Source organism: Asterias amurensis, chromosome 1, assembly GCF_032118995.1.
Source record: "Asterias amurensis chromosome 1, ASM3211899v1".
Taxonomy (NCBI): domain Eukaryota; kingdom Metazoa; phylum Echinodermata; class Asteroidea; order Forcipulatida; family Asteriidae; genus Asterias; species Asterias amurensis.
The window spans coordinates 34,082,189-34,100,742 of record NC_092648.1 but is presented as its reverse complement, the minus strand read 5'-3'; the positions used below and the strand labels follow the sequence as shown (position 1 = coordinate 34,100,742).

Below are 18,554 nucleotides of genomic sequence, written 5' to 3'. Positions count from 1 at the left end.
TTTTGCCGGCGAACCACTGTTAAGGGAGAATGCTGCAGAAGGAAATACTATGCAAGGGCACAAATGAATGCATTAATAAAAAAAAGTTGTTCATTTTGGTTGATTTTCTCCTGCAGAGAAATGGGACCCCAGGGATGACGATGGGATAGATTATCGATATCACACTGTCTATAAAGGAGCTCTCAATCAGGACGAAGGGTGAGTTCAGAGTTCCCAATCACTACATCATTAACTAGCACTTGAAGACGCCCATCTTGTCTGCCATTTTGGGGGTAAATTTGGATCCAAAATGTGCACAAAGGAATACACTCCCAAAAAGTTGAAATGGTAGATGCACATTGTTCGGATGTGCGTTCTAGGGGTCTATACGAGGTTTGGTGAGTGGTTATGGTAATCAAAAGCCATATTTTCTCGAGAGCGATAATAATTTGTTGAGAATGTTAAAACTAGCTGCACCAATCCGCCAGAGAAATATTTCCATGTGAAAAACTGTTGAATCCAAGGAAATACCAAAGAGACAAAGCTGTACTCATACCTAAACTTTCTTAAAATGTTCAAGCTTAAGGCTAAAAAGAAAATGTAATGTACTCTGCACTAATCTTAAACATACAAATTATTTGTGTGAATTGTCTACATTTAGCATGAACACTTTTCGGGTATATGAAGGAAGTCTTTCATCATTACTAAGGAAACGTTGCTATTCACTTTATGTCTAGTTTTTCTCATGTATAGGAATACTTTGTATTGTACTATTTCTCTTTTATCATGACATGTTTGAAGTGACAGAGAGTGCGTGACCAGTTTTGTGTCTAGTTTTCCTCATTTATAGGAATACTTTGTATTGTACAATTTCTCTTATTTCGTGACACGTTGGATGATTACAGAGAGTGCGTGACCAGCGTTTTGTGCATACCTCTGGCATCTCAAAAGCGCAGTTCACACGGGGCACCAGACTGGACGTGTGTCGTTGTTGGCTTCACGTCTGGATATGTCCGTATGTATACTGAGGTGAGTTGGAATTCTTATGGTAGTCAGAATAAGCCCTTGCCACCTCACTTGTTGGGACTGGTGCTCCTATATTTTGCTTAGCAAAGAATTTTGCTAAGTAGCATTTTCTGCACAGCTTTATGAAATTGGGTCCAGTTGGTTATATCATTTTAACAAGGAGACAAGTTCAATTACAGTTTTGTCTTTATTTTTACAAAAAAATATATTAGTAATTGATGTGAATAAAAGACTAGTTACTCAGTCCTACACAGCTGCTTGAAACCTTTACTTCGGTCCATTATCGCATGGCTACAACCCTGCTGTTTTTTTCAAAGGCTGTCTACCCCCTTAATTATAATGGAAGTTTTTTCTTAAAGAGTAACAATATTTAGAGTAGGAATAAGAGTAACTCTTCCATTTTGAACCCACCTTGTACTATACCTTTCCATCTTTAGACTGGTGCACTACTGCTGTCTCAGCTCCTTCACGAGGACCCCATTCTAAAGCTCAAGTGTCGTACCTATGAGATTCCCCGGTACCCTGGGATAGCCGAGCAACAGGAAGAGTTGACGATACTGTATCCCAGCGCGCTGGTAACCATCGATGGTTTCAGCCTGTTCCAATCCCTCAGGGCATGCAGAAATCAACTGGCAAGAGGTAAGGGACTTAAGCTGTGTACGGATTGTTGGCTATGGCTATGGCTAAGGGTTTTGCTAAGGGTGTTGCTATGGGCATCCTATGCTTCAATGCTGGTTCACAATCAAGTCAAAGCCGTAGCCGCTAATATGGAGTGAGTTCTTTGGTCAAAAAGCACAACCAACTTTATCAACTTGATTCTCGTGATGTCATCTAAATATAATAAGTCTGCTTTTGCCACTATGGGAATCTTATGACTCGTTTCCATATAATTTTTGTTAAGCAAAATGAAACTGTTATCAACATTTTCTGCTTGAAGGTAAAATACAGGATTGTTAAGGATAACAAAAAACACTGTTTAATTTTAGTCTGAAAGCTTAGTGTTTATGAAGTTTATACTAGACCCATTTTTTTCTTTGAGATATTGCCCTCTGAAATGAAAAGAGAAAACTATTTGAAAACCTTGTTAAAATCCCTAATAGCTGATTTTGGTTGTTATTTTGGTTGTTACAACCAAAATTAAGGACAATGTGTTTGCATGGTTTTTCACAGTTTTCTTCTGACTCGCACAACGGATTAAAGCCATTATACACTTTCGGTAAACAGTATTATCCAAGTCCCACACTTCGTGTATCACAACTTATATATAAAACAACAAACCTGTGAAAATTTAGGCTCAATAGGTCATCGGAGTCGGGAGAAAATAACGGGAAAACCCACTCTTGTTTCCGCGCGTTTTGCCGTGTCATGACATGTGTTTAAAATAAATCCGGAATTCTCGTTAACGAGAATTTATATTGTTTAATTGTTTTTCAAAAAGTAAAGCATTTCATGGATTAATATTTCAAGAGAAGTCTTTCACCATTACCTTCTGTAAACCTTGTATATTATTTGTAAATCTGTGAACTCTTTTTGTTTTTTCTGTACTGAAAGGGTCCAATGGCTTTAAGCCCAAATTTTCACAGGTTTCTCATTTCATGTATCTGATCACACAAAACAAGAAACAATGTCTGTGACTATTTTGTCAGCTCTACCAGTTCTGTATAATACCTTTAAAAGCTTTTTAAAGTTAGGCCCCTGTTGACCAACAAGAATGTATACAGTCATGCTAATATTTTTGTCCCCCTTGATTTGTAGCTGCAGCCAGTGGCAGTGACCAGATTCAACCACCTCCTCTGGCTTATAAGAAGTGGGGACTAGTCAGACAGGATGCCACGACGGATCACATTAGCTGTGGTAAGTTCACTAAAGTTTGCATGAAGGGAGGGTTTATTTAAAACAAAAACAAAATTCATGGCAGCATACTGCTGAATAGATCCTTCCCATGAAATATGTAAATTGCACATAGCGCACGCGCACTAACGTTTTGGTTGGCAAAATGAGGGAACATCGCGCTTTTTTTTTTACACGGCTAATGGGTGCGTGACGCAGACACGATTGCACGTCTGCTTAGTGCACAACTCTATGGCATTTGCCAACAGGGTCTGTACGCATGCGTGAATATGATTAGCATATTCCATGGGAAGGGTACATTGCGACATAATTCACAATCGTTAAAAACATTACAATAGAAAACACATGATGAGAACACGATGAAAACGCAAAACAAAGTTCAACTCAGAAATGCGCCAAGAATATCTAATTCAAAACCAGAATAGGAGAGCAATACAATTTAGGAGATTGGTGGGGTAGGGGCAAGGGGCTGTTTCAAAATCTGCTTGTCTTACTGTTAAAGACAGTGGACACTATTGGTAATTGTCAAAGACCAGTCTTCTCACTCGGTGTATCTCAACATATGCATAAAATAAACCTGTGAAGTTTTGAGCTCAATTGGTCGTCGAAGTTGCGAGATAATGATGAAAGAAAAAACACCATGGTCACACGAGGTTGTGTGCTTTCAGATGTTTGATTTCGTGACCTCAAATACTAAATCTGAGGTCTCGAAATCAAATTCGTGGAAAATTACTTCTTTCTCAACAACAATGTCACTTCAGAGGGAGCCGTTTCTCACAATGTTTTATACTATCAACCTCTCCTCATTACTTGTGACAAAGTGAGGTTTAATGTTTATAATTATTTTGAGTAGTTACCAATAGTGTCCACTGCCTTTAAACAAGTCAAACTTGGGTCCTTGACGTAGTTGCATTGTCAAGTTGTACTCAGACACAGGGAATCACCTCCAGAATTGACTGATCAACTTCCATCCATTGTGATTGGAGACTTGCCCCTTATAGGTCAGTCATAGAATTTTTTTTTGTAAATGGGTTGCTGATTTTTAGGCAAAATTATGAAGAAAAAAAAAGAAAATAAAAGTCACCAGTGAAAGTTTATGGTTGGTTACAGTGTCTTTTTTTTTGAGAAAAATAAAACCCACTACTGTCACAGTATTTTCATTAAGAATGTTGAATTTATCCATGTTTAGCGAGGTAACAACGGGTACCAACTGCATGTCTTGCCACAGCATTCGTGAAAGGACACCACAGAAAATTGAGTTTTCAGCCAACCTGCAGAAATCTGAGAAAGGATTCATGCATGAATTATTTGACAGATTCAAAAACTTTTTTTGTGAAAAATTATCCAAACCATATTATTTCAAAGTGAATAAATCCTTTCTCAAAATAGTTCATAATATCAACAGCTGCAGTGCGTCTTACCAAGAATTTTTGTTATGGCCATTAAATCTATGACCCTACCTTTTATTTGTTAGAGAGCATTTGTTTGTACCACCAGACGTGACTAGAACTATTTTATTATAGTAAATTTTGTTTTTCCTGTAAAATATTTCTGCGAAGATAATGTGACATGGACTTTTTTGTATATTTCTAGAAACATCCAGAATGTAAAAAAAAATGTTTTTATATTAATCTCACCCGATACCATCACTATGGAACAAACTCTCCCCATATCTCCGACAAGTCATTAATTATACCAGCTAGTTTGATGTAGTAAACGATTGTAATATATAGCCTTCGTTTGAACACCTATATCCCCAAACTGAGTCTGACTAGTTGCATCGTCTCTCTCCCTCTTCATCCTATTCAAGGTGTGGTAACGCCATGTGCCTTTGACCAGCTCAACGCAGACTCCATCATTCATGGATACACAGCGAGTGTCAAGGCCATGCCACCTGCTTCCTCTCGCTATGTAACCACGGGTGTCGGCCCTTTTGTAGGCTTCTTCTATGCATTGGAGGTGAGACAAGATCTTAGATCATTCATAGCGCTAATGATATTACAGGAAAATTTACTCTCCGTTGACAAGGGGCCTAATTTCATAGAGCTGCTAAAACAGAACCGATTGCTTCACAATTTAAAGCCAAGTAGAAATAGGCAAGGTACCAGTCACAAGATATGTGACAAGAAATTTTAGCTGGTAATCTTATTAGGCCTAAAAAAATTGTTGGATTGCCCTATCCCGAGCGAGTATTTCCCCCTTTTTTTTTACTTCCGAATTTTGATTTCATGAATATTTTATGCTTACGGTAGATTTGACACAAATATTTGTTTTCGGCCGACTACTTGCTGTTGAAAATAATTATCAAATGCAAAAGCGCAACGTACATGTAGGTCGATTTCCCTCACACGCACGGATAGGAGGAGCCTGTGTTACATATCAAACCACATGCACGTTTATCCGACGTCACAATTTCACAAGGAACCAGTGTAACAATCCATTGAACAACAGAGGGGGCTGTGGCCAGTAACGCCCATATATGGTATCGCTCGTTTATTGAACGTACGAAAAACATGGTGAATGAAATGACTCTTGGAAATTGTTTTTGGAGGAATTTGCACAAATAAAGACGCAAAAAGAGTGCTTGAAGCGAGATGTATAAGATGATTAATACCATGCTTGTTTGACAACTAGATCTTTCATGAAACATTTATGCAGTTTTGGGCAATCTTTGACATCTCAAAAAAATAAATAAAAATAAATAAATATTTACCGACCGACCCAAGCAAAAAATCAGGTGAAAGGGCAATCCAACATATTTTTTTTGTTGGCCTTATGGTAAGCGTTATGCAGCTCTATGAAATGTATTTTGTATGAATTAATTAAATGGACAACAATTAAAATTTTTCACTACAACAGTGTTCCTTTTCTTTTGGCCCCCAGATCCTGATAATTATAGGATCTGACCATTACTAGAATCAATACCCAACATGAAAAATATTAATTTCCTTGTGTTTTTGTTTCCAACCAATACATGAAATAATAATACAATGGGTGGTGTTCGTTGTTGATTTAGAAAGATTCTGTTTTCAAATGTATCTATTTGTGTTTATTCTTTTGTGTATGTTTCTTTCTATTTAAAGGGAATCAGCCAGCCATTATTGTCTGACGTTGCCATGGCAATGGCAAGTAAACTGAAGTCTGCATTCTTATCGGCTGCAAGGTTGGTTGTGTGTAGAGTTGTCAAAATCTGTTTTAGGGTGTCCATAAATATAAGTACAGTACTATGCGCTGAGTATATACAAACTTCCAGATAGATAGGTTATTGAAGTGATGAATTCTGAGACACAATTATGTAGCACCTTATGAGGGTTTACAAGGTGCTACGGCGCATACAGCAGCCACAGCCAAGAACACTGGGGTGAACCCCTTCTCTTTTCGATAAGTGCACTGGGTTCTTTAACATGCTTTACACCACACACAGGACCAACCAACGGCTTTACGGCCCATCCAAAGGACGAAGCAATGGTTATGTGTCTTGCTTAAGGACACAAGTGTCACAGCTGGGGATTGGAGCCCACACTCTGCTGATCAGAAACACCAGAGTTTGAATTCAATGCTCTTAATCGCTCGGCCACGACACTTCCACAAGGATTGATGTAATGCTTATTCTTGGGCCAGGGTTACTGACATTTGTTATTGTTACAAAGTTGTTGCAAATGAAAGCTGACGTAATGACAATTTGCTTTTTTTGCTCAGTGGTTGGTTTGGCATCGGCGGTAGCAGGCAGGGTACTGAGGATCAAATAGGTGGCAACAGGCACAAGCCGAAGGTGGAACCAGCCACATCTCTTCCAATCAGGTAAGTGCATTTTTTATGATTCTTTGTTCTTGATGGAATGAAATTGATAAGCAACTCAATGGAAATCATTTTATCACCTGATGATGGCTAGAGCATGCTAGTCGAACGTTGAGACCAATGTGCAGTTAATAGGGATCCTATAAGCTAAAGTAGTAGTCCTACCTTCCAACCGGTTAGTAGACAAAAAAAGCAGGACAGTTCTTTTCAGATCTGAGAAGTCTCCCAAACGATCTGAAAAATCTACTCTGCGTTAGTTCTCTAATGAATAAACTTTACCTACATGTAGCAAGAAGATACACACATGGTGTTACGGAAAACCAAATATAAATTGATACTTCACCATGCAATGCCCTTAAATCACATATAATTTTATCATTATCTTCAAACTGTGTAAGTTTACTGTAAATCTGTGGGCATTGTATTATTGTGTTACAAAAAGTACCCAAACTCTTCAATAATTTCACAATCAGTATAAAATGCAGATCTCCAGTTAATATTTCCGTACAATGTTAAAATTTATTACCAAAATGTGATGTAAATATGGGTCAACATTCGCTTCTTAATTATCGTAAATATCAAGTTATAAACCACAGGGGAATCTGACTGGGTAATTTTTAACTAATATTAGGTTGATCAAGTTTAAACTGACTATAGTTAGTTTTGAACTGGAGGTCGCGGGTTCAAGTCCTGTTCTAGTCAATTGGTCTTTGCTCAACTTAAAATTATTTCATACTTTAGTCAAGAAAACATGAAAGGCATAGTGAAAAAAGTTTAATAAATCATTTGAAATGAAAAAACCAAGCAAGCCAATACTTTAAACATCCATTGAAACGTCAAGTTGAAACCAGCGGTTCTTTTCAGAACCCTTACCCCCTCCCCCCACCACCTCATTTATGTACATGGTGTTACCGTATACCTTTCCATATCCATTGAATTATTAAGAAAACAGTTTGTAATTTTTTTTTTCGTCATACATGTATGCCTAACAAAAAGGTGCAAACTAATATATACATAGAAATTGTTGCTGTATTTTTTGAGAAAGTGTACATTTTCAAATTTTCAAAATTGGAAGGGAAGCGGCATTAAATACTAGTCAAACTTCTACAAAGTAGGGCGCTTGCGAATTCACAGGCAGTTTTTGAATAATTATAACCTAAAAGCGTCGTAATATTTGTCAAATAAATCTACATGTGTAACAATGAAAAATCTGCATTATATAATTAAAACATAAAAGCGGCAATATGTTTGTCAATTATAAATTTACACATTTGTGACGATGACATATTATATTTGTCTTGGGTTGTGCAGTTTTTCCACCTTTGGTCACATATATTCCGTGTTGTTTTTGCAGCTAATGTTAATAGTTTCTTTTGCAAAATTGCAGTAATAATTACAAAAAGATGCAGTAAAAATCTCAAAACAGTCTCAAAGTGATATACATTTGGTTAACCAGGGTAGCCCAATCAGTTATCAACAAACAATTACAGAGTAAAATAGCCATACAACTAATCAAGATAAAGTCATTAGCAGAAAAATCCTTAAAATTATACAAAATTACATGAGAATGTATATGAATAGTAAATGTTATGAGTGCCAGATTTAAACAAGACATAGCCTTGAAAGTGTTCTCTCCGTTGCATGAATGTAAATCATTTATTAATGGTTTTACATAATATCCGGGTAAATCTGTGTCTTTTAGAGGGAAAAACCATTATTTAAATGTACAAGATTGCAACATGGCTTCCACTAATATACTGGGTCGCAAGTGTGGATACTGGTCTTTGAAACTAGTTGCTAATATGTCATTATACCTTATTACACTGGGCAATCCCCCTCCCCCCTCCCCCGCTTCATTTGTTTGTAAACAGATGCACTGAATGCAAATGGAACTCTTCAGTATAATACAAAAAGATAACAATTTAAATAGTATCGAGTTATAAACCACTAGGGTAAAGTTTAACTTTGGGTCGAACAAAGAAATTGATACGATCAATGAATCAATGTGCCGGCACTGCACTAACTGAGCTTTGGCCCTATGTTGACGATCTCCTTATATTGTACTAATATCTTTACTCAGGGTTTTAGTCAGCAGACATACAATCACAGTCAGGGATCACACCCAAATTTACAACACAACCTGGGAAGCGACGACCAGGAGATCACCTGAAAAGGGTTGCAACTTCGTTTTATTTCAAATATCAAGTAATAAACAATTAAAGGAACACGTTGCCTTGTATCGGTCGAGTTGGTCTTTGAAAAGCGTTTGTAACCTTTTTTTATAAAATGCATATGGGTAGAAAGATGTTGTAAAAGTAGAATACAATGATCCACACAAACATGCCTCGAAATTGCGTGGTTTTCCTTTTACCTTGTCGACTAACACGTCGGCCATTTATGGGGGTCAAAATTTTGACTCCCATAAATGGCCGACCATGTTAGTTCGCACAGTAGAAGGAAAACCACGCAATTTCGAGGCAAACTTGTGTGGATCATTGTATTCTACTTTTAAAACATCTTTCCAACCATATGCATTTTGTAAAATTCCTTTAAATTAGAATATTCCCTTCTCGGTTTTTGTCTGAAACGGCTTCCCTTTAATGCACTAAAGCTTTCAATAATTTTTGCAACACTTCCGAGTATACATAATTCGTTTGCACAGTTTAATCATCAGCATTCTGTCACTTCTGTGTGCTGTAGTTTTTAAGTTGATTTTGAAGTGGGATATATCTATAACAACTCCATTAAAAGTCTTATCGTCTGTGATGTATGATGTCTGTGGTTGTGATGTGCTCCAGTTTTGAATAGTTATTTTGGGGTATAAATGATTATACCCCGGAAGTGACAACAATATTTTGAGAGCGCCCTCACACGGTCAGAAATATGGGATGTTGCCTTGCATGTCATGGCCCTCAATTTTCTTTGTGATGGAAGATTTTCAAAGAGCGGCAATCAGCTACCACAAGAGAATCGTCATTGTTAAAGGTGATTCCATAAACGTCAAACAGTTCCTTGACCTCCGTATTGGCGAAAATACCCCCGGGGGTGTAATGGTAGATCTCATCCTTGCCGCTTCTACACTTACTTTTCTGGGCTGCCACATAGATCTCCCCCTGGTCGTCACAGCAGACCCCCGTTGGGAAGACCTGGTTTCCGCTCATGTCTGACGTTTCAACAGAGAAGACTATGTTGCTGTCAAGGTCAACGGCGACCAGTCTCCCGTATTCATAGTTGGTGTAGATCAGGTGTTGAGTAGCCCTGTTGAAGGTCAAATACTGGCCGATGTTGTCGGCCTGTATGGTCTTTAGCAGAGACCCAGCATCATCTAGAAGGCCAATTCGACCTTTTTCCCTGTCGCCTACTGCAATCTTGAAGGGAACTGCGATCTTTTTCCCTGCAATCCCTTCAGCCACAGTGAGGCAAGCAAGTTCTATGGAATCCGCCCATGGTGCTACATCAAAGAGGACATTGTTTTCTGGGCCGATCATTTTGACGCTTTTCTTCTCTGCACCATTGGAAGTGACAACAATTCTGTCTTCTGAAACAACAGCGATCGCAGTGGAGTAGCTTAGGGGGCCTACTTCATCTGGTAGGATCTCCATTTGCTCACCAGCAGGACTGTAAACCATTAATTGGTTACGACCTCTGTCAAAGATCAGGAGGTTTCCATTTGGAAAAGCCGCGACATGGAGCAAATCATCAAAATGGTTGGTGTTTTCCACCTCTTCACCAATATTTGATTTCAAGTCCCATTTCTCAGTCATCAGAAACTTTCCCAGGTTTTTGTTAGACTTGCTTTCTTTGAAGTTGACATATGATAAGCCATATGGCACAGAGTCACGTTTTGTGTTGTTCAAATCTTTCAAATGATACTTAATTTTGGATTTTAGGCTCAAAATCTCAGAGTGGCTTGCCCGTGACATAATTTTGCCAATCTTTTTCAGGTTTTGTTTTGCCATCTTGACCTTTTTGCTGTTGTTGATTCTTACCTTTCCCAATGCTACGACTCTTTTGTTGTAAGCCAACTGAAGCGTCCCTTTCAGTCGTCTTTCCTTGTTTCTGATTTTGGCGACTTCCTGATCAGCTTTGGCTGTAATTTTTCTCTGGGCGTTACTGTTCAGCTGCTTCAGCCTGCTCTCTGCGTGTTCGGTCAGAGTCTCAGCATTTTGAAAAGACTCTCTGGATCTTTTCGCTTGGGTCATTAAACTCCCAACTTCTGATCTGCAACAGTCTATAGCCTCCTCAATGTCAGTGTAGCTGTGGTCCGGGCTGCGGTGGTCAAGCACAGTGCACGTCGTGCATATCAGCATCTCACAGGTGATACAGAAGAAGCAGCAGTTCTGATCGCTGTGCTTGCTACACTTGGGATTTAGATCTCTCAGCTTGCTCTTGAAGGTGATCTTGCCGGACTTCAGGTCTGCCATGGGTACGATATTATGGTGCTTCAGGGCTAACAAACGCTGGTGAGCATTCTTACACTCAAGACACAGAAAGTTATCACAGTCCATGCATCTTGAGACGGCGGTGATATCCTCTACGCATCCTTGACATCTAATCTTAGACACGTCGCCAGAGATCTTATCCTTGAGGACTGCTTCCTCCACCAGGCCTCTTAAGGTGTTGTTGTTCATCAGCCCTGTCAAGCCATTCAGAGCTCTTGTTTCGACATCACAAACGGGACAGAGGACTGCTTTGAAACCATCCTCTTTTTTTGACACGCCCTTTTCCAGACACGGTCTGCAAACAGTGTGAAGACAGTCCAGTATCTTCGGCTCATGGAAGTAATTTTGACAAAGAGGGCACAAGACATCAGTTGAATCATCAATATCCTCGGTTAGTGAAACAACCTTTGCTTCTGTGTCTATAAACTCTTTCTTGAATTGGACATCCTCAAGACAGTCTGTAAAAAAAATATATATATATATCGGTTTTTATATGGCCCTTTTACATACACCATTTCTCAAACCACTTCCAGCATTAATACCTGATCACTGAGCCATTTCATTCCTTGAACCATCTCAGCATCTCAGCATACCAGTGCTTCTCAGCATACCAGTGCTTCTATTTCTTCAAACCTATGTTGTGAAACAATTATTTTTCATTGTTGTAATAATTTCTTGTGACTGCTGTTTGATATTGTTTTTTTTTGTCTTTTGATACTGTGGAAATAAAATGAACCTTGAAAAAAAAATGAACCTTGAGCATCCCTGGGGAGTATACAGCCTGTGCCGCCAAATATGTAGCGCGCTAAGCTAAACCAACTACAAGAACCATCTCTGCCCGCACAGGTACCCATTTACCCCATGGGAGGAGAGAAGCAATAATAGTAAAGTGTCTTGCCCAGGGACACAAGTGTCACGACCGGGATTTGATCCACACTCTGCTGAACAGAAATACCAGAGCTTAAGTTCGGTGCTGTTATCCACTCGGGGCCACGACACACTACAATTATTTAAATGTGGCGTGTCGTGGCTCAGAGCTTAAGAGCACCGGACTCAAGCTCTGGTGTTTCTTTCTGTCAGCAGAATATGGGTTCAAGTCCCAGTAAAATTGTATTTTAGCTGGTTACCCCATTCTGGTAAGCATAATTTTGTTTTGTTTATCTAGTTCTCATGCCCCGATCATTACAAAATAATACAAGACCACTTGAATGAACAAAAAGAGGAAAACAAAAGAGGAAAGTAAAAAAAGTTAACAATAACATCAAATATGCATTAAGAAAAAATACTAGACAGTGTGGTAGTCAAGTACTTTTCAGTTGAGTTTCAAGTACTGACGAGTAAACAGGATGATCAAGTAGTACTCGAGTATCAGTCCTCGGGCCAACAACGTCCTCTGATATAAGGGTATCGAGTCACAAAGCCTTCACAAATTTTTGAGTAAAAAGGTGGTAACAAACCTGTAAAAAAACCTACATTCTTCTGTTCCTTGCATAATGCACATAAAGGAAAACGGAGAGAAAAGTAGTATTTTGACCATGAGTATGTAAAAAAGGAAACTTAATACATTTTCGATCAAGTACATGGCTTAAATTCAGATTATTTTCCAACTTTGTAACGAGAATGTGCTCATAGAGTATGATAAACATTTGTAGTTGGTATCTAGCATGAAACGCTACCTAAGCGAACGTGTGACTTATAATATGACGTACATGTATAACGTAAGCTGCACTGAAACTGCCTCGATAAGTAGCCAGCTCAAGCTCCCATTCATCATCGCCCAGCGCACATTGCATGCATTGTCCGCTTGACTAAACACTGGCGCTACCTAGAACGCGAACGTTATTTGACTTATAATATGATGTATAAATACTGGCGTTACCTAAGCGACCGTTATGATGACCTATAATATGACGTATAACGTAAGTTACTCTGACGTTGACGAGTAGTGACCAGCCATAAACTCATTTTCAATGGCTATCAGATTAGGGCGCTGGGAACTTGCAATCTGCCCGGCGCACATTGTCCACTTGACAATTAGCCAGAATGTAACTTCAATTAGCATTCATTGGCATAAGGTGTGTAGAAACAAAAGTGAGTTAAAGTTGGTTCACTGTGAAACCAAACTTGAAGGTGGTAAAATCTTTCAAACTTGGCCTTTGAAGAAAATGTGCTTCTTTCTTGAACTGTTAAGTAATGTGGTCATAGTTTTTGCTTATAAAAGCAATAGTTTTCATAACAAAAGACCAAAAACTCTTACAATTATTGAACACTACTGAACAAGTGATTAGCTTTAGATTACAACAAAATATTTTGTTCATGTATTTATCACTTCAGTTTGAAATTTCATTCTACTCTTATATTTTGTGACATAGATTTTTGAAGAAATCTTTACATTGTAAATTCCGTTTGGGAAAATGTTTGGGGAAAAAATGCGAGAAAGTCATGTTTGTGACACCTGCTCCCCTCTACATGAAACATACATGTAGAACTTCAATATTTTCATGAGAACAAATGTGTCAATTCCAGATAGGAAGGACATCAGGAAAGTATGGTACTTAAAATAAACATGTTGTAATCGGCTTTTCACTCTTTTCTCGTGACCCAGATGACCGATCCATCTCAAACTTCTACAGGTTGTTATGTTTGTGGTTGATTACATAAAGTGCTTATCACTGCAACTGTTTTGTTGTTAGCAAAAAAAAACTAAACAATTCTGCAATCCAAAAATAAATGAAATTGAGTAAGCACATGTAATTAATAACAGAAGTTACATCCACATCCCTGGCAAGGTGTAAATTTATCCCTTTAAATAGTGTCATCAAACGATTTATGGTTTTGTTATTTCCTGTCATAATTATTACTTAGCGCTGGAGAAAAAAAATCTGCATAAATCGACTGCATTTTTTCAAAATGTATTTTCAAATACAAGAAATAAACAAGTTTTTTTTCCCCCTCAGTCATGGAACAACCCCAGCGATGTACCTCATAGCCATTTTCTGTAATTGCTCCTAATGTGTACGTTAACCACATGTTAAATAATTAAAAAGTCCGCATTATGGGGCCTAATTTGCCCTTTATTAGAATAATACCAAACAATGTAATTGCACAATCGCCGGTGTAAAAGGCCGAACAATGCATGCAAGGTGCAATGGGCAGATCATCTGTCATTCATCGGAGCCACTGAATGGAGTTTAGGGCCAGTTAATTACGTTACCAAGGCAATTTCAGTGCAGCTTACGTTATACGTCATATGTGACCCACTCTGTTAAAATGAGTCACATGTCGCCCAATGCAATATTAAGTTATGGACAGTTTAATGTGGAAAATGTATTTAAAAAAAAAAAGTCTTTTCTTTTTTAGATCTTTAGATTTCCGCGCCTTTTTCAATTTCACAAAGCACTAAGATTGATCTTAACTTTGTATCAATCTTAATTGCTAAGCAAAGAGTGGCGTCACAATACCAATTACCCTGTCCTTGGTTGTACTCTGTTTCGTTTATTTTTTCCCGTGCAGTTTATTTTTGTTCCTATCCCGTATCATTTATTAGTCCATTTTCTGTTTTCTTTCCCCGTGTTATTTTCCCAGCCCCGTAATTTTGTTTTCGTCCTTTGCCTGATCATTATTTTATCATTTTATCGTCCTGTTTTTCCCGTTTTGTGTTAATTGTCAGTCGAATTAATTTTGTTAACCAAAGCTTCAAAATAATTTGTCATGTGCAATGCATGTCCAAAATGGTATGTTTTACTACAAAAAAAGTAGTGTGTTTGTGGAGGGGGGAGGAGGTAACAAAAGCGGTGTAGATGTCGCGAGTTTTAAGATAAGAATGAATGTCCCCATGTGTAAACTTTTAATGTCAGGCGTGTTCTATTCAGTTTGCTTGAGGACGGATGCATGTGGCTAATTTTAAACGGAAGTAACTCAGCAACGCGATACACCCCAAAGCTGAAACACATACCAAATTACTGCTGTTGATGTGTTTTTTTCCAGCCATACATATAACTCAATTCCTGAAATTGCCTACATCTGACTCATTTTCACAGAGCGGGTCACATATTATAAGTCATACGTTCGCTTAGGTAGCGTTTCATGCTAGATACCTAGTACCACCAAAATGGTACTCAACGTAAACTCAATTATGTCTACCTAGTATGGATACTTCAACACCAGTAGTAAAAGAGAAAGAAAGCCAGAAATACAACTAAAAATCAAAAGTGGTATAAAAGAGTTACAAAGTACAGAGTTTATGCATAAGTTTTTGTTTGTTGAGAATTTGCGAACATTTATGGAAGTTGAGCATCCCCCCAGGCGATTCTAGTTACCCTGTTTCAACAAATGGTGAAAAAGGAAACAACCATTGCTTAAGGAAACAAGTGTCAGGACTGGGATTCAATCCCACACTTTGTTCAACGAGAAACATGAGCACTTGAGGCTTGTGTTGTTGTTGTTGGATATAGGTTCATTTATAACACTACCTTAATTTGCTTTTTATTTGCTCTTAGTAACTTTCATAAGCCAAGATTTTGAACATGTAAATGTGAAAACTTTACCCGTTAGGCAGTGATTACAACCGATTGATTGATCAGATCATTTTACACACATAAAAGATTGTTACCTGCTTAAAACCACTTGTGGGGAACCCTGAAAAGAAAAAGCAAAGTTTTCAACACCAAATTGACAAACAGACAAGTTGTTTATTCTCACCAGTTGATGTGGAGCTTGTACTGGCAATATCCATCTTGGTAGAATTCAAGTTGTTGCTCTCTTAAACAATCGTCCTGGATTGAAAGTTTGTGCTTAACATTTGCAGTGCAATAAGTTGTTGCGTTACACGAATACGTCTGTTGGCAAGGGAGAATTACTCATGTCTGGATTTCTCACCAGAAAATAATCCCGTTCTTTTCTTCTACACAAATTGTTCATCCATGCATCAACTGTACCCGCACTTTGTGGTGAATTGTGCTATAGCATGCAACAAATGACAAGTTTCCTAAAATATATACCACTTGACACAACAATGGAGTCTAGACTAGAGGGACGCATCAATGTCCATTGTACAAGTAACATACAGAGTACAAGTACACATGTACACATACTGATTGTATCACATGTATAGATTACATTGAGTTCTGACTAGCAATTATGGCTTCACCTTGTATGGAACCTGGTGTTAAATTGTTTTTTCAGATTTGAGCCACGACCTGTATGTGAGGGCCAAAATGTCAATTTCCTAACGACAACTTTTCTCTGCTACTGTGTTCTCAAGTGAGGAACTTTTACCCTGATTTTTTTCAATCTTGCAAACTTTGGACAAAACTTTTGTTTGTTTGTTTATTAATGCAAGTGATTTATATATTTTTTGAGGATCTGTACAGCAAGATATACAATACCTTTTTGGTTGTGGGAAGGGATTTTTTGTTTTATGCAAGTCCCCAGGACACTTCAAGGTGTGGATTACAAATCAACTATTTTTGCAGGGGCCGTTGCCACCTACTCCCGGGGCTGAGACAGGGTTCTACCCCCTTTACACTCTATAGGGATGTAGGCTTGGGTATCATCAATCAGAAGCCTGGCTGCTAGAGCAGAAAGCACTACCTCCCCATACTGTATGTAATTTTTATTATTTGTATTTTTTTGGTAAAAAATCTTATTGGACAGTTGTGGGTCACATGTTCCTCATGATCATGTTGTATGTTCAATTCCCTTATAGTGCTACTTTATAATTTCCATTTATTAGAAGTTCTGGCTTTGTATGGTATCTGTACTCTACATTTTCAACTTGTACTGGCGTGCAGCAGGCCTGCGAGTTAAATACATTTTTTACAAGGGGCGCTGGGTGCCCGGGTTGTATGTATGCTCAGGTGAAAGTCATGCATGTGAAACTTGTAAGGAGATGATGCCGAAATAGGTGGAATTCAGCTAGGGTTTATTAAAAATAAAAAATAAAAACTGTTTTTAATCATCATTCATGATGACATTGTCGAAAACTAACGCCTTCGCAGTTATTTAGTATGAGCATTGAGCCAGATAAAAGCCTTGAAAAGCTATTGTGTCCATTTTATCCTTACAAACAAATGTTCGCTATAAAATTACCGTAGCCGTTTAACGAGAGGCATTTATTGTTCCCATGAGATCTTGTACTTTTATACAAATATTTCCGAAAGGGTAAACAAATTGTGCATAAATATTAAGCCATGTCTATCTTTTAAAATTTGCGCTACGATTCCAGTAGTTTACTGCAATATTCTTGAAAAATTAATTTTCAGCAAACTCAGGCGGTGCAGGGACTAGAGGGCTAAATAACAAACTCTACCTGGCAAGTATAGACACACATGGTGTTACCGAAAACCAAATATAAATAGATACTTCACCATGCAATGCCCTTAAATCACATATAATTTTATCAATATCTTCAAACTGTGTAAGTTTACTGTAAATCTGTGTGCATTGTGTTATTGTGTGTTTTACAAAAAGTACCCACATTCTTCAATAATTTCACAATCAATATCTAATGCAGATATCCGGTTACAGGATTTGAGTACTTTTTGTAACACAAAACACAGTGTCCACAGATTTATTTTAAGCTTACACTGTTTGAAGATAATGATAGTAGAAAGCGAAACCTTTAAATAATATTTGCTGAGGTGCTGTAGTTTTTGAGAAATGAATAAAAAATAATGTTTAATGAAAATGCCAACTTTCGCTTCTTTATTATCGTAAATATCAAGTTATATATCACAGGGTAATCTGACTGGGTAATTTTTAACTAAATTAGGTTGATCAAATATAAACTGACTAGAGTTAGACTTGAACTGGAGGTTGCAGGTTGAAGTCCTGTTTTAGTCAATTGATCTTTGTCGTACATTTTCAAATTGTCAATGGGTATAAGCAAAACACAAATGGAAGGAAAGCTACAGTTTGAAAATAGTTTGTTATTATTTTTCATATGCATAACTAAAAGTTGCAAACTAATTTTAACTTAGATATTGTTGCTGTATTTATTTGATAAAGCGTACATTCTCAAATTTTCAATGGGTATAAACAAAACAAAATTGGAAGGAAAGTACCCACATTTGAAAATAGTTTGTTATTCTTTTTCATATGCATAACTAAAAGCTGCAAACTAATTTTAACTTAGATATTGTTGCTGTAATTATTTTGATAAAGCGTACATTTTCAAATTTTCAATGGGTATAAACAAAATACAATTTGAAGGAAAGCTGCATAAATGACTAGCAATGCTTCTTCTTGCGAATTCATAGGCAGTTTTGAATAATGATTGCCTAAAAACGGCAATTTATCCAATATAAATCTACATGTATGTGACTTAAGCTTGGGTGATATCGATTTATTTTATTCACGATATATCGCTGACAATATATCGCGATATTCGATATAATCGCGATTAATTAAGTTTGACATCATCACTCTTCAAACTCCCGGTGAAAGTTGTAGAAGAGA

General features: G+C 37.6%; 3 protein-coding genes across 4 annotated transcripts in view; 1 reads left to right on the top strand and 2 right to left on the bottom strand.

The window, feature by feature from the left end:
* The window catches only part of LOC139937759 (rab3 GTPase-activating protein non-catalytic subunit-like), a 125,986-nt gene that overhangs the window by 18,981 nt on the left and 88,451 nt on the right, over positions 1-18,554 (top strand). For both annotated transcript variants that reach the window (XM_071933068.1, XM_071933060.1), the window contains exons 4-10: positions 117-198; positions 885-1,008; positions 1,443-1,644; positions 2,761-2,859; positions 4,667-4,815; positions 5,940-6,019; positions 6,556-6,657. In XM_071933068.1, coding sequence (XP_071789169.1) covers positions 117-198; positions 885-1,008; positions 1,443-1,644; positions 2,761-2,859; positions 4,667-4,815; positions 5,940-6,019; positions 6,556-6,657 — 838 coding nt within the window. The remainder of the gene's footprint in view (positions 1-116; positions 199-884; positions 1,009-1,442; positions 1,645-2,760; positions 2,860-4,666; positions 4,816-5,939; positions 6,020-6,555; positions 6,658-18,554) is intronic.
* LOC139937791 (E3 ubiquitin-protein ligase TRIM33-like) lies at positions 7,142-16,560 on the bottom strand. The gene is made up of 2 exons (XM_071933102.1): positions 15,798-16,560; positions 7,142-11,554 (listed from the first exon to the last, which is right to left on the bottom strand). The coding sequence occupies exons 1-2, from the start codon at positions 15,829-15,831 to the stop codon at positions 9,567-9,569; spliced, it is 2,022 nt and encodes a 673-aa protein (XP_071789203.1). The 5' UTR covers positions 15,832-16,560; the 3' UTR covers positions 7,142-9,566.
* LOC139937771 (uncharacterized) overlaps positions 16,721-18,554 on the bottom strand; it is a 7,622-nt gene continuing 5,788 nt past the window's right edge. Inside the window, exon 2 of the mRNA XM_071933080.1 lies at positions 16,721-18,554. This exon is cut by the window's right edge and continues 3,130 nt beyond it. The gene's annotated coding sequence lies outside the window, so the exon portion shown is untranslated.